Raw genomic sequence first — 14,515 nt, 5'->3', positions numbered from 1 at the left:
CAAAATAAAAGCGCAACATGAGTTCGCTTCAGAATAAAAGCGCAACATGAGTTGCCTTCAAAATAAAAGCGCAACATGAGTTCGCTTCAAAATAAAAGCGCAACATGAGTTCGCTTCAAAATAAAAGCGCAACATGAATTCACTTCAGAATAAAAGCGCAACATTAGTTCGCTTCAAAATAAAAGCGCAACATGAGTTTGCTTCAGAATAAAAGCGCACATGAGTTCGCTTCAAAATAAAAGCGCAACATGAGTTCGCTTCAAATTAAAAGCGCAACATGAGTTCGCTTCAAAATAAAAGCGCAACATGAGTTTGCTTCAGAATACAAGCGCAACATAAATTCGCTTCAAAATAAAAGCGCAACATGAGTTCGCTTCAAAATAAAAGCGCAACATGAGTTTGCTTCAGAATACAAGCGCAACATAAATTTGCTTCAAAATAAAAGCGCAACATTAGTTCGCTTCAAAATAAAAGCGCAACATGAGTTCGCTTCAAAATAAAAGCGCAGTTCTCAGATTTTTTAATTAAGTAAAAGAAGCTTATTAAAATCATTTTATATAATGATGCTGGATATCTTAACCTTGATGTTAATGTATTAGTCAATTCATTTTCTGCAGATCCTCATAAATGTAGTTTAGTAAAAAGTTCAACATTGGTTTCTAAAATGTACGAGTAGAAGTACAAAGTGGCCATAAATCAGAATACTTAAGGACAATACTTGAGTAAATGTATTTTATTCCATTACATTGCTGTAAATAAGTACAGCCAACATGTATGTTTCACAGTGCCTTCTTTCATCTCCATAATATCACAAAATCCCCCTGACTCAAAACAGAGAAACTCCTTCATGTTTTTATACCATGAAGACTGGATAACCGCAGCTCCCTGTAAAATACAGAATCGTATTTCTAACCTACAAAGCACTAAACGGAAAGACACCATCATACCTAAAATATATTTTAATCCACTTTAAGTTTATTTTTGATTCAAGCTTCAAGTGTTGCAGTCGTTTCTTCAGAATAAAGCATTGCATTGCTTTTATGTATTCTTTTATTTAAGAATGTAAAATAGTCAAACATGTAGGAATGTAGCAAGAGGAACGAAACAAGTGACCAAATGGATAACATGTCATTTAAATGGTGTTATTACTGCAGCTCATAATAAAGAGGTTGTTTCTGGTCTGTAGTGAAAGGTAATGCATGTTGCAATGGTTGCTCTTTCCAGCAGGAGTAAGATGTGCAAATACACAAAACTCAAGGCACAGATACTGTACATCGTCTTTAATAAACTACACGATCATATAACTCAAGACAGAAAAATCCAAGTTGTTTCATTCGACACAAGACTTACAGAGATGTACGTCAACTTTCAAAAACGGTCCATCTTTTTAGTTTAGAGATCAGTTTGTTTACTTTTCATCTTCACAAACACTCAAGAATTCAACCCAAAACCTTAAATTACAGAACAGTAGCTGGTGTGTGTTTATATAAAGTATAACCGGGAGAGGATTACCAGACTACACTGAAGTATATTCAATGTCTCTTTCAAAGTAATCACATAAACCATGAGCTGCTTTTTTATTCAATGCCTCCATCCGCCACGTCAGGATGACTCAAAGGACTTTAAACACATAAAGGGTGGAGGAGTTATTCAGTTTGATAAACACAGCAATAAGTGCACATCAGAAAATGAACACAGTCCAGAAAATGCATTATTTTAGTGAATGATTTAAGAAAGATATCATAGTTACCGGAGCGTTTGCAGGCGTAGACACATGTTTAAACAATAAATAAAAACAAACAGTAAATCACTGAGGAACGATGCTTACAAAATCAAGAAAAACCCAAATAACTGCAATTAAAAAAACAAAAGGAGGAGAACAGTAATCAGACACGTTTCCTCAGAGACATCCCACCCCTTTCCTTAATATTTTAAAACAGGCATAAGCAAGAGCGCCTCGTCCTCCCCTAACTCGTCCCTTAAAAACCTGCTGTACTCGAGGAGATAAATACACACAACGGCTTCTCAATCATAAGCTCTTATTAAGAGCAGATTTGGTTAGGATGGAGGTGCGTGGTGTTCTTGTTTATGCCCATGAAGCCGCTCCAGAGTCCGAGGAGAGGGATCTGAAGAGGGAAGCAGGACGGGTTAATCATGATGAACACAATCTGTAGGAGCCAAAATGCAGAGTTTCCCGTCGTTTGGGTTATTCTCATTATCTGTCTACACACCACACACACACACACACACACACACACACACACACACGCAATCGTTCAGAAGAGGGTAGATATTTTCTCTTGACTTAAAGTAGCGACGGTCCCTCGCTGAGAGGCTGAAACTTGGCTCTTCGTTTTGACGCGCTGCAGGAAGAGCCCGAGCTGAAGCTGTGGTTCATCGTTAAATGCACAGGTCAGATTTGGTGTGTGTGCCGGACTGAATGTGTGTGGCAAAACAAAGAAGGTTTCATCCTCCAGTTCTTCTCGGTCATCCCACCCGAGCCCGGTGCATCAAGTGTATTAAATACCTCACGCCACACCCATGTGATGATTGCCGGACATGACCAATTAATTACAAGTGTTTGTGGATAATACAAACAATAAAAACAGGAAAACTACAAATGATGAAGTTTAATACTCACACAGGTCAGTTTCCATCAGCTCCCAGGCCTTTCACTTCATCATTCTTCCTCATCTGTCACATGGAGAAACACGGGTTAATGAGAAGGGAACCGAATATTTGTAGGAGGAGAAATGTTGAGCAGTACCAGATTATTTCATTCTCTCAAGTTAAAGGAACAACTTTCCATCAGATACAAATATTAAACCCTAATAAGATACTTCAACTTTGCTTTTTTGCCACAACTTCATTATGTTGTATCTGAATAAAAAACGATGTCATTGCAGCACGAAAGACATCTGGACATTTAAATAAACCTTTCACTTACGGTGCATGCAAAAAATAAATACTTTGACAATCATGAAATGGAAAATGATGAACATTAATTCATAAAGTAAAACATTCTTCCATTTATTCTGCTTCACCTCATCCAGCTGCGCCTTGGTCTCGTCCTCCATGCGTCGGATGTCGTCCATCGACAGATCGATCCATTTATCGAGCCAGCAGAACAGCTGTCTGTGGAAGTGAGTGAACACACGCTTCTCCACCTGGAAACACCCGACAGGTGTGTGTGAGGAAACAGAGACTCAAATATCAGTTACAGGGAGAAACATTACATCACAATACATCCATTCACTTACCTTGGATTGCATCATTAATCTGCCTCAAAACCATTTACTTATTAATGCATCAGTGGAGGATGCTCTCTAGCGCCCCCTACTGGAGACTAGTTTTTAAAAAGGCCATAACTCTCTCCAGGTAAGTCCGATTGACTTGAATCTTGGCACACATATTCGGGGCGAAGGAGCTCTACAAAAGAGTACCCCCAAGCTCCGCCTACTTCGACTGCTATGAGCATAATGTGAAAAACAGTGAGATGACCAAAACCTTTGTTGCAGTTTAGGGTTTATCAACACCAAACTTGTTATACAGCATCATCAGAGGGTCAGATATGTGTCCATAAACAATTTGACAGGTGAGTCAAAGAACACGGCCGCCATCAATCAAAACGTCTGGGGGCGGGGCTTAGAAAGAAATGCTCATGACTCATCAATAATTTACCCAATCATCAGACATTTTGGTGGATATGCTCAGTCTGTCTTGGGCCTTAGGCATTACTATCCTGACCCATAGGGGGCGCCAACGCACCACACATTTATAACACAAAGACCAATAGTGATAGCTCAAAGTGGGAGGTCGTAGCGTCAAGGCGACTGGATTTATTTCTACATTTATGTCTGGATTTATTTGTGTCATTTTCTTTCCTCAAAAGAAAAAACCCCACAAACAAAGCAACACTTTTTAAAGCTTCTTCACCTACACATCTGTTTACTCCTCTTTGATTTCATTCATTACTCCCGCCACGCGACACAAACAAGGCTTGTTTACCTTCTGGATGGTGCTCTCCACAGCGGTCTGCAGGCCGGTCCACTTGAAGTCCACAGAGACCAGCTTGTAGGCGCACATGCGAGGACAGTCGGGGTTACCAGCCAGCTCTTTCTGCAGACACACACATGCACAGGAAACATGAAACCGCACACTGCTACTGGAACTTCAGTCAGGAACACACATGCATCTCCTGTGGCGAACTGTTATTAAGTCACTTTACTCAAATACCATTTGGATGCACCAACATTATGCCTTTTACTCTACTACTTATATCTGACAACTTACAAATAAACATTCATATATTCTTTTAGGTTAGGATATCCAGCAGCCGTATGAAGTCATTTCAATTAACTGTAATCAACACATTTATAATAGGAGGATGAATAACAGGTTCTTCTTCACGAGTATTTTAAACATTTCAGCAGTGCTTTTCCTGTAATCCTGCTTTCATACAGATAAACGATCACGAGCTCCAGGGTGTGTTACCTTCCACTCCGGTCCCAGAGGCCCTCTGCCCGTCTTCTCCGACTTAAAGATGGCTGGATCATGCTCTGCGTTGTAATCCTGAAGGAGGAAGTTGATCATGAACACAGAGCAGACAGACAGATATGAAGCAGCCTCATCAGACCAGAGGAATACTCTGAAAGCTGGACTAGTTCCTGAGCTCGTGCAGAGGCCCTTACCTTCGGACTGATGTTACTCCTGTCAGCGATGTCGATGTCTACTATCTGCACTTTCTCCCATTTGCTTTTCTCCAGGCCGTGAACCTGCAGATCACAACCAGGACGTCAGACAGTAGAGGCAAGGAACGTTTGGAATACAGATTAAGATCAAGGAGATGGTTTTAGTGAAAGTCCTTAAGTTAATCTTCTGTGTGTGATTAACTGTGTGTGTGTGTGTGTGTGTGTGTGTGTGTGTGTGTGTGTGTGTGTGTGCTAAATCTGCAAAATCTGTTAAATATAAATAATACATTTGTTTTATCAACATTCTTACCTTATTTATTTATTTGTAGTATTTATATTTATTCATTTCATCTATTTGATTTGTTATTTCATTTCAGTATTTGTATTTATTTATTTGTATATATTTATTCTACTTATTATTAGTAATATGACCACGCTGTCACATGACTTACATTTTCCTGGTCGCCCATATCAGGCTTGTGCCACGTCTCGATGGTGATGCTGAACTTGTCTTTCATGTAGACGTTCTGTAAACAACAGGAAAGATAAAGGATCAGTCAACAACAACAACAACAACAACATGGAAGAATTCCAGTTTGTAAACAGGCGAGTAAATTCTCCCTAAAGTATAGTCAGAAAACTTTGTGAGTTACAAAATAATTTACTCACAGTAATGACTGCATCAGAGGGAGCGGCGCGGGGCAATGGAGAGAGAAGGGAGCAGAAAGAGAAGGGTTTATTAACACACACACACTTTAAACAAACAGCTGGAGTGTGTCCCTACTGTAAGAAGCACAGAGTGTGTGTGTGTGTGTGTGTGTGAGAGAGCTCACCTGTTTTACAGTAAGGATATGCGTTCCACGCCTCCTCGTGAACCACCAGAGAGTCTTTGGGAGCGAGCTTCCTGATGATACTCGGCACTTTACTGCACACACACACACACACACACACACACACACACACACACACACACACACACACACACACACACACACACACACACACACACACACACACACACACACACACACACACACACACACACACACACACACACACACACACACACACACACACACACACACACACACACACACACACACACACGTGTTCAATTTACATATTTTATTTGTTCAAACTTTATTGGACATTTCACTTGAATTTCTTACATTTTTGTAAACATCTTATTCTATTTTATTTATATTTATATATCATTATAAAAGACAGAGCAACTTTCACAATAAAGAGATGGGCCCTCGCGTCGGACTACCCTACTGAACACATCCGTGCTAAAGATGCTAATGTTGCTAACATGCTGGCGGTGGTGAGCAGCCTACCTCTGCAGGTGGTAGATCTTGTGGGTGTACTGTCCCTTCTCCCCTTCCTTCTCATAGGGCTCGTTGGCCAAAACCTCCACTCCTTCGCCCCCCCCAGTCTCATTCTTACTGGCTTCGGCTACTGCATACAGCTGACCCACCTGGTACTGCAGGGACACGAGAGGAAAGCACGGTTAACATTTATCAGCATCTAAGATCTAAACATCATTCCGGTTACAGACAGTGAAGGAAACAGCTGATTCATTCTGGGATGGAGAAGGGCTTTCCCTCTCTGGGAAAAAGTTATGATGATTAGCAAGCGGGATCTGTCGCCCCCTAGTGGCCGAAACAACCTTCAAATTACCCAGTGAGAAGTCAAAACGTCAGAAGTAATAAAGGCCTCCTGCTCCCCTTTCCTAGCAGACTTAAATTCATTCAGTTTATCAAATTGTATGAAGTATTCTCAATAAAAATAATCCTACAAAAAGGGCATGTTTCCATTTTACAAACACCATGCTAGCTGTTACAACAGCTGAGAGAGTTGTGGTTATTGGTGAATTAGCACAAACTAGAGAAAGGATCTATAAATAAAAAGAGAGGATTTCTTTCTAAACTATTTATTTGTTGGATTTATGGAAAAGATAATTGACTTTAATATACAGGTTATATATTTGTACTTGTATTCTTTCTTAGTTTTATGAATATCTTAGTTGGTTTTATCTTTTTATTGCCGGCTTTATTTTTTTGTTTAAATGTAATTCTAAAATTTGAGCATTTTTAATTATCTTTCATTTCATTCTTAAATCGTGCAAAACTAAATTTCCTCCGAGATAAATGAAGTATCTGATTCTTATTTTAACCCGTGACATTTTTAAAGAAACCCGATCACTTCTTTTAATCATTCGTGGAAATGACCTTCGTTGAACCCTCTTTCCTTCAGCTCTCCCAGACGCAGAAGCAGACTCAGTCATTTCTAAACTCTTCCTCCTCAGAGTTCAAACCGTCGCTGAGTCAGCAGAAAGGGCAGGGCTGGAAACCATGACTCACTGCTTCCTGGTTTCTTCTAGTGCATGTTTACTCACTGGGTTTGAAGCTGTGCACGGTGGCAGATACAGATCCTGCTGCACTAATATTACTATTCCATTTGTGGGATTACACTCAGAGGCCACTTGGCAAACTGCTCGTTAACGCAATTATCTAATCAGCCAATTAGGCATGGCAAAGACGACCTGGTGAAGGCCAAAGAAACATGGTTTTACCGACCAAATGCTCAACTTTAATCCATTTGAGTTGGTGTTTAGTCTGCTCCTGTGCTTGCTGCACCAAAAAGGGAAGCATGCAGCTGGATTAACGACCCCTATGACCCCTGATGCACGTCGTATTAAAGCAGCTCATCTGGAAGCAAAGTAAGAACTATAAGTCGCCTTTCAGACAGGATGTGGGAGCTATGTGTTGCTTTGCATCACTGCATGGTTTAACACTTACTCTCTGCTGTTTCTGCTTATAGAACACGTGTTTTTATTCAAGTTACAGCTTTTATTTTGAACTAAGGAAAGGAAAGGGACCAAGGAAAGGGGAAAGGCACTAAGGAAAGAGGAAAGGCAATTAGGAAAGGGGAAAGGCACTAAGGAAAGAGGAAAGGCACCAAGGAAAGGCAATAAGGAAAGAGGAAAGGCACCAAGGAAAGGGGAAAGGAACTAAGGAAAGGCAATAAGGAAAGAGGAAAGGCACCAAGGAAAGGCAATAAGGAAAGAGGAAAGGCACCAAGGAAAGGGGAAAGGAACTAAGGAAAGGCAATAAGGAAAGAGGAAAGGCAATAAGGAAAGAGGAAAGGCACCAAGGAAAGGGGAAAGGAACTAAGGAAAGGCAATAAGGAAAGAGGAAAGGCACTAAGGAAAGAGGAAAGGCAATAAGGAAAGGGGAAAGGCACTAAGGAACGAGGAAAGGCACCAAGGAAAGGGGAAAGGAACTAAGGAAAGGCAATAAACAAAGAGGAAAGGCACTAAGGAAAGAGGAAAGGCAATAAGGAAAGGGGAAAGGCACTAAGGAAAGAGGAAAGGCACTAAGGAAAGGCACCAAGGAAAGGGGAAAGGAACTAAGGAAAGGCAATAAGGAAAGAGGAAAGTCACTAAGGAAAGAGGAAAGGCACTAAGGAAAGAGGAAAGGCACTAAGGAAAGAGGAAAGGCACCAAGGAAAGGGGAAAGGCACTAAGGAAAGAGGAAAGGCACTAAGGAAAGAGGAAAGGCACTAAGGAAAGAGGAAAGGCAATAAGGAAAGAGGAAAAGCACTAAGGAAAGAGGAAAGGCAATAAGGAAAGGGGAAAGGCACTAAGGAGAGAGGAAATGCACTAAGCAAAGAGGAAAGGCATTAAGGAAAGGCACTAAGGAAAGAGGAAAGGCATTAAGGAAAGAGATAAGGCACTAAGGAAACGCACTAAGGAGAGAGGAAATGCACTAAGCAAAGAGGAAAGGCATTAAGGAAAGGCACTAAGGAAAGAGGAAAGGCATTAAGGAAAGAGATAAGGCACTAAGGAAACGCACTAAGGAGAGAGGAAATGCACTAAGCAAAGAGGAAAGGCATTAAGGAAAGAAATAAGGCACTAAGGAAAGAGGAAAGGCACCAAGGAAAGAGGAAAGGCACTAAGGAAAGAGGAAAGGCACTAAGCAAAGAGGAAAGGCATTAAGGAAAGGCATTAAGGAAAGGAATAGGAAACCTGTTGATCGTACTTTTGTTTGGAGGAGAAACAACACGTCTTTACAGAAAGCTGGAAATCTTTAATGCAACATGAGCTTTTTGTCCAGCGGCCCAAAGGCTACATCCTGTTGGATTAAAATGTGGTCTTTGATTTAATATTGCTGATTATTATCAAAGATTAACCTGTAATTCATTTCCTTCAAATACAAATAGAGAAAGAGTTCCTTCCGTGTGAATTACACTTCATCACAATAACAAAAAGAAAGGTGATGACTAGAAACTAGAGAACAGACATCCAAAAGATCCTCAAAAGGGGATTTAAAAGTACACCTTGTTCAAGCCCTTGCTCAGGTGAAACCCCTGTTCAGAGTGTGTGGATGCTCAGCCCTGTGAGCACACACTCAGGAATGTGACTCATCGTGTCAAACCAGAGTCTCCCCGCTGTTCATAATGCAGAAACTCAGTGACTTTTCGGCTGCAGACAAAAAACCTGCTGAACGCGACAGGAGACGGTCATCAATACTGGACCACACACGTGGAGGTGAGTGTGTGAGGAGTGTGTGTGTGTGTGTTAACCTGCTGGGCCACAACCTGACAGAAACAAGGTGTGGACGGGAGATGTTTTATTGCTTTATCATAAGAAGTTTCACTGGGTTAAGCTGCTGGATTGAGCTGATCAATGGCATTGAGGTGCATCATGGGAGGTTTAAGATCCCAAGCTGCAGCTACAGTATGCTATGGACTGACAAACAAGACAATCAGAGCGTTTAAATAAAGTTTAGAAAAGAAAATCTGCATATTATCTCAGTCTGGGCTGCTTGGGATTTGACTACATTGCTTAAGTAACTAATTATAAGACTATTAATCCAACAAAATGTCAGAAAGCGGTTAAAAAATGAGTTTCTGATTTGAGAGGACATGCAGAATCACTTCACACACTACTGGGCCCGGTCCCGTGTCATTCAGATTCTTTCCAGCTCAGGCGGTTATAATCGTGATGCTCCGTTTCTCGACTAACAACCAAGCCTCGCTCTGAAAAGGATTGGAGGAAAAGCCGGTCGTACAGCAAAACTAACATGACATGACTCAGAGAAATACTGTCTCCTGTTTGTGTGAAGCAACGGAAACACAAAGAGAGGGAGTGTTTCCTTCAGGGAGGTAAGAGCTACACCTGAACTCAGTGTACAGGTGAGGTCTCCGCCGGCTAAGCTAAAGGCGGCTAACGTTGGGCTATAAAGGAACTACAGCACGGTCACATGACTTCACGTCTCCACCGCTAAGCTAAAGGAGGCTAATGTTGGGCTATAAAGGAACTACAGCACGGTCACATGACTTCACGTCTCCACCGCTAAGCTAAAGGAGGCTAATGTTGGGCTATAAAGGAACTACAGCACGGTCACATGACTTCACGTCTCCACCGCTAAGCTAATGGAGGCTAATGTTGGGCTATAAAGGAACTACAGCACGGTCACATGACTTCACGTCTCCACCGCTAAGCTAAAGGTGGCTAATGTTGGGCTATAAAGGAACTACAGCACGGTCACATGACTTCACGTCTCCACCGCTAAGCTAAAGGTGGCTAATGTTGGGCTATAAAGGAACTACAGCACAGTCACATGACTTCACGTCTCCACCGCTAAGCTAAAGGTGGCTAATGTTGGGCTATAAAGGAACTACAGCACGGTCACATGACTTCACGTCTCCACCGCTAAGCTAAAGGTGGCTAATGTTGGGCTATAAAGGAACTACAGCACGGTCACATGACTTCACGTCTCCACCGCTAAGCTAAAGGTGGCTAATGTTGGGCTATAAAGGAACTACAGCACGGTCACATGACTTCACGTCTCCACCGCTAAGCTAAAGGTGGCTAATGTTGGGCTATAAAGGAACTACAGCACGGTCACATGACTTCACGTCTCCACCGCTAAGCTAAAGGTGGCTAATGTTGGGCTATAAAGGAACTACAGCACGGTCACATGACTTCACGTCACCACCGCTAAGCTAAAGGCGGCTAATGTTGGGCTATAAAGGAACTACAGCACAGTCACATGACTTCACGTCTCCACCGTTAAGCTAAAGGAGGCTAATGTTGGGCTATAAAGGAACTACAGCACAGTCACATGACTTCACGTCTCCACCGCTAAGCTAAAGGCAGCTAATGTTGGGCTATAAAGGAACTACAGCACGGTCACTTCACGTTTCGGTTCTTCCTTGACCAAACGTCTCACCAAATTTGAATGAAAATCAGGCAGTGTTTTTTTTCCATATCCTGCTGACAATCTCTCAAAGACAAACACACCTCCTTGGCGGAGGTACTGTATGGTAAAGAGGCTGAACATGCTCTCTCTATAAACACAGCGGCAGTGAGTTTCAGATTAAACACAGCTGAATCAAACCTGCCTCTGATAGTCGAGTGTTTCAGCTGCAAGGGCATCTGCAGAAAGATTAGAGGAAACTCCAACAACAAGGAGCGCTGCAGAGTAAAATGTCTGTAATCATCTCTGCAGAAAGTCAGATCAGACGCTGATAGCTGCAATATGTTTATCAGCAGCATGGAGACTTCAAACTGCATCCAAGCGAGGAAAACTAGAAGCCTTTCACTGTCACCGAGTAAAATATAAGAACTGTATAATCACATAGCAGGTTTCCTTCGATGGTTGGCATGTATAGTGTGATATCTGCAGAACACCCTTTTTAAACGTGACCTGGTAGGCAGAGCTTTCTCTTTCCGAGTTGTCCTGTATTGTAGGGAAATGGCACAAGGACACTCGAGAGGACGGGATGAGTATCTTTGGTTCTATAGTTGGCGGATTAATGCTGCTTCTTAAATAATGAAGATCAGTACAGTCTACAGTCCTGAGCAAACAGCAGGGATTGTTTTTTTCAGGGAACATAGGATGTGCTACGAGAGAAGCCACAGGAAAGGCACCAGTGAAACCAATGTTCTATATGTGTGTATTATTGGAATACAAGAAATTAAACCAAGACTCTTGCCTGGACATTCACTATTTACCTGCGGAAGATTCGCTTTCTGGTGCCCCAGCGGTTACAAGTAGAACTGACAGTCTGCTAGAGCTCTTCAAATGTAATGCATCTGTGAGCATTTATAATGAATTATCAGTGCAGATATGGGAATTGTTGGCCATCTAACACTGAGGTAACCGAGCAGCCAACGGGTAAGGCTGTAACATTAGATAAAGTGGCGTCTCTGCTAAAACAAAAGTGAGGTCTTACCTCCTCCACTGACACAGGCAGGACAATTCGGCTGAAAGAGACAGAGAAGAACAAGGTGTTAGTGCACATCAATCCCAGCCAGAAATAAAGCAAACAGCTCATCAATAACAATTATAATGTTGAGCTACAACAAGTGCATGAAGAAAAGGATCAAAATCACAAACATTTCTGGGAATAAGAAGCTTCTGGATTTGGGGTTTCTGGGAATATTTCTCAGGGAAATTAATTGTATGGGTGAAAAGTTTCCACTCTCCAATCTGTGCTTTTAATATGTAGTGTCCAACAGCTCCATGTATATATGTTCTTATTTAAAGACAATGGCAGCAAAAACAAGAATAAGTGAACGTATTTAAACATGGCAGTTCATAAAGGACCTAATAAAACTACGGTCTCTCAATACTTGGTGGTTAAGCCATAAAATATTGCAAGAGTATGATGTCCAAAAGGCTCCAGCATGTTCACGTTATGCCACATAACATAAAGTCAGCATTTTATTCACAGCACTGCTTTAGACGGTGTATTTGGATTGGTTAGTTCTCTGGTGGTGTCCTGTTATTATAGGAACCTAGAGAAGAGGAAGAGGAAATTGACCAACTGCAATCAAAGCTGACTGAGAACAAATAAACTCCTGGAGGAAACCCGCCGCACAAAATATTACTCAAAGAGACAGAAAATAAACAGGAAGAGTGTCAACATTCCCCTAATCAGACGTCCAAAGAGACACACATCACTACAAGTAAACACCAAGTACCAGAAAGAGGACAGAAATTACTAGAAAGAGACACAAAGCAACTATAAACTGACCAGTGGGACAGAAAATGACAAATAAGACACATAAACCCAATACAAATAGACAAAACAACTACTAAACAACCTATAGGGAGACACAAAATGACTTTAAAGCCAACACAACAGCTGCAGAGAGACACAAAACGAGAAATACACTCAAAACAATTACAAAAAGGGACACAAAATAACTTTAAATACAGCCAAATGACCACAAGAGACACACAATGTCTACAAAGACACAACTAAGATGGCAAAGAGACACTGCATATTTATAAAGACACACAAAACAACTGCAAGGAGACAGAAAACAACCACAAATACACTCTCAACATCTAAACAGGTGACACAGAATGACTTCAGAAAGACACAACGTCACTACAAAGAGACACAACAATAACTTTAGACACAGATGGACTACAATGAGACACTACACAGCTACAAAGACACTACAAAAGTGACACAAAATGACTTCAAGGAGACAAAATATCTACAAGGTCTCACAAAGAAACTGCAAAGAGACACAGAAGGACTACAATGAGACACTACACAGCTACAAAGACACACAAACCAAACACAAAACGACTTTAAAAGTGACACCAAATGGCAACCAAAAGACCTCCAGAAGAGGCTAAACTCTGAAGTGTGTGACTGAGTGGAGGAGACAGTGGGGGGCTTATGCGTGTCTTTGCCCAGGAGCCCATTGTCCCTCCACCCGCCCCCGGCTTTGATACAACAGCCAATTAATCGCCACCTGTTGGCAGTCTGGCAGGGCCTAAATAATTCATTACAACAGATCAGAGTGAAAGAGGAGCCGGTGAAAAAGATCTACCTGCAGAAACACACAGTTCTCTGCTGTCTTTCTGCAGACGGAGTCTCAGAGCTAACCTTTTAATGTACTTTGCACCACGGTCAGATGACAAGCAGCTTCTGGTTAGCATGTGACATCTCTGTAGGATCACTCACTTGGTAAATAATCCATACCTTTCTTTCAAACGAGCTATTTTAGGGCTAATTCCAGATTTGGGATACACCTTTTTGTCTGTGTCAATAAACTTCACTCAGAAACCTTACAGAGTGTCCGAGCTCAAAAGCACCAAGCCCCATGCGAAAAAACGCAAATTTAACATTGTTTTTGTTATTATTCCACCTTAATACCGTTTAAAATGGAATTGTATATATATATTCGGAACACCAGAATAGTCTTGTTTAATTCGGAATACTTCAATACCTCATAAAAGACATTAAATCAATAGAAATTCAGCTTTAAATGTTGTTTTTCCGCACCCATTGCTTCCCTCTTCCTACAAATTGCAGCGTAAAGTCAGCACGTTTTTAGCGACCTTAGTGTAAAGGTAACTTACACTGCAGTTAAACTCACACAGATCAACATTTAAATGCTTTATTTAGTGTTAAACACGTGCTTATTTATTGAGCATGTGTGTACTTTCTCCCTAAAACCAATACACGTTAAATTCCCAGGAGTTTAGATGGAGTTCTGACCGCCTTGAGTTAAAGTAAATGAACCATTATAAGTTGAAGAACCAGAAAGACAGAACAGATCGAGATATGGAGGGTTTTTCTTACAAACTGCAGCATTATCCAGGCCTCCTTTTCCTCTGTAATGTTTAATAATTAAACAAGACTTCAGCCCAGTTACTCCACTATGTGTAATACAAAAAAGAAGCGCCCTTTAATACAAAGTTTAGATACTCACAACTCTTTAATCAGCATGTTGACGTTTAGGCTGCGTCAAAACCAAAGGAAACCAGTGTCTGTAAAAGCCGTGAAAA

The 14,515-nt window shown here is 41.3% G+C and overlaps 1 protein-coding gene across 1 annotated transcript; it reads right to left on the bottom strand.

Moving 5' to 3' along the window:
* Window positions 1-1,265: 1,265 nt before the first annotated feature.
* Window positions 1,266-14,471, bottom strand: LOC134880573 (phosphatidylinositol transfer protein beta isoform-like). The gene is made up of 12 exons (XM_063907554.1): window positions 14,440-14,471; window positions 11,937-11,967; window positions 6,029-6,174; window positions 5,525-5,616; window positions 5,361-5,368; window positions 5,144-5,218; window positions 4,692-4,775; window positions 4,495-4,572; window positions 4,009-4,119; window positions 3,045-3,167; window positions 2,642-2,694; window positions 1,266-2,126 (listed from the first exon to the last, which is right to left on the bottom strand). Exons 1-11 carry the CDS (start codon window positions 14,454-14,456, stop codon window positions 2,647-2,649), a joined length of 813 nt encoding a protein of 270 aa, XP_063763624.1. The 5' UTR covers window positions 14,457-14,471; the 3' UTR covers window positions 1,266-2,126; window positions 2,642-2,646.
* Window positions 14,472-14,515: the final 44 nt, after the last annotated feature.

The sequence above is a fragment of the Eleginops maclovinus genome, chromosome 18 (genome assembly GCF_036324505.1).
Source record: "Eleginops maclovinus isolate JMC-PN-2008 ecotype Puerto Natales chromosome 18, JC_Emac_rtc_rv5, whole genome shotgun sequence".
NCBI lineage: Eukaryota > Metazoa > Chordata > Actinopteri > Perciformes > Eleginopidae > Eleginops > Eleginops maclovinus.
Note: the sequence above shows the minus strand (reverse complement) of the source record. Positions and strands in the feature narration are given on the sequence as shown.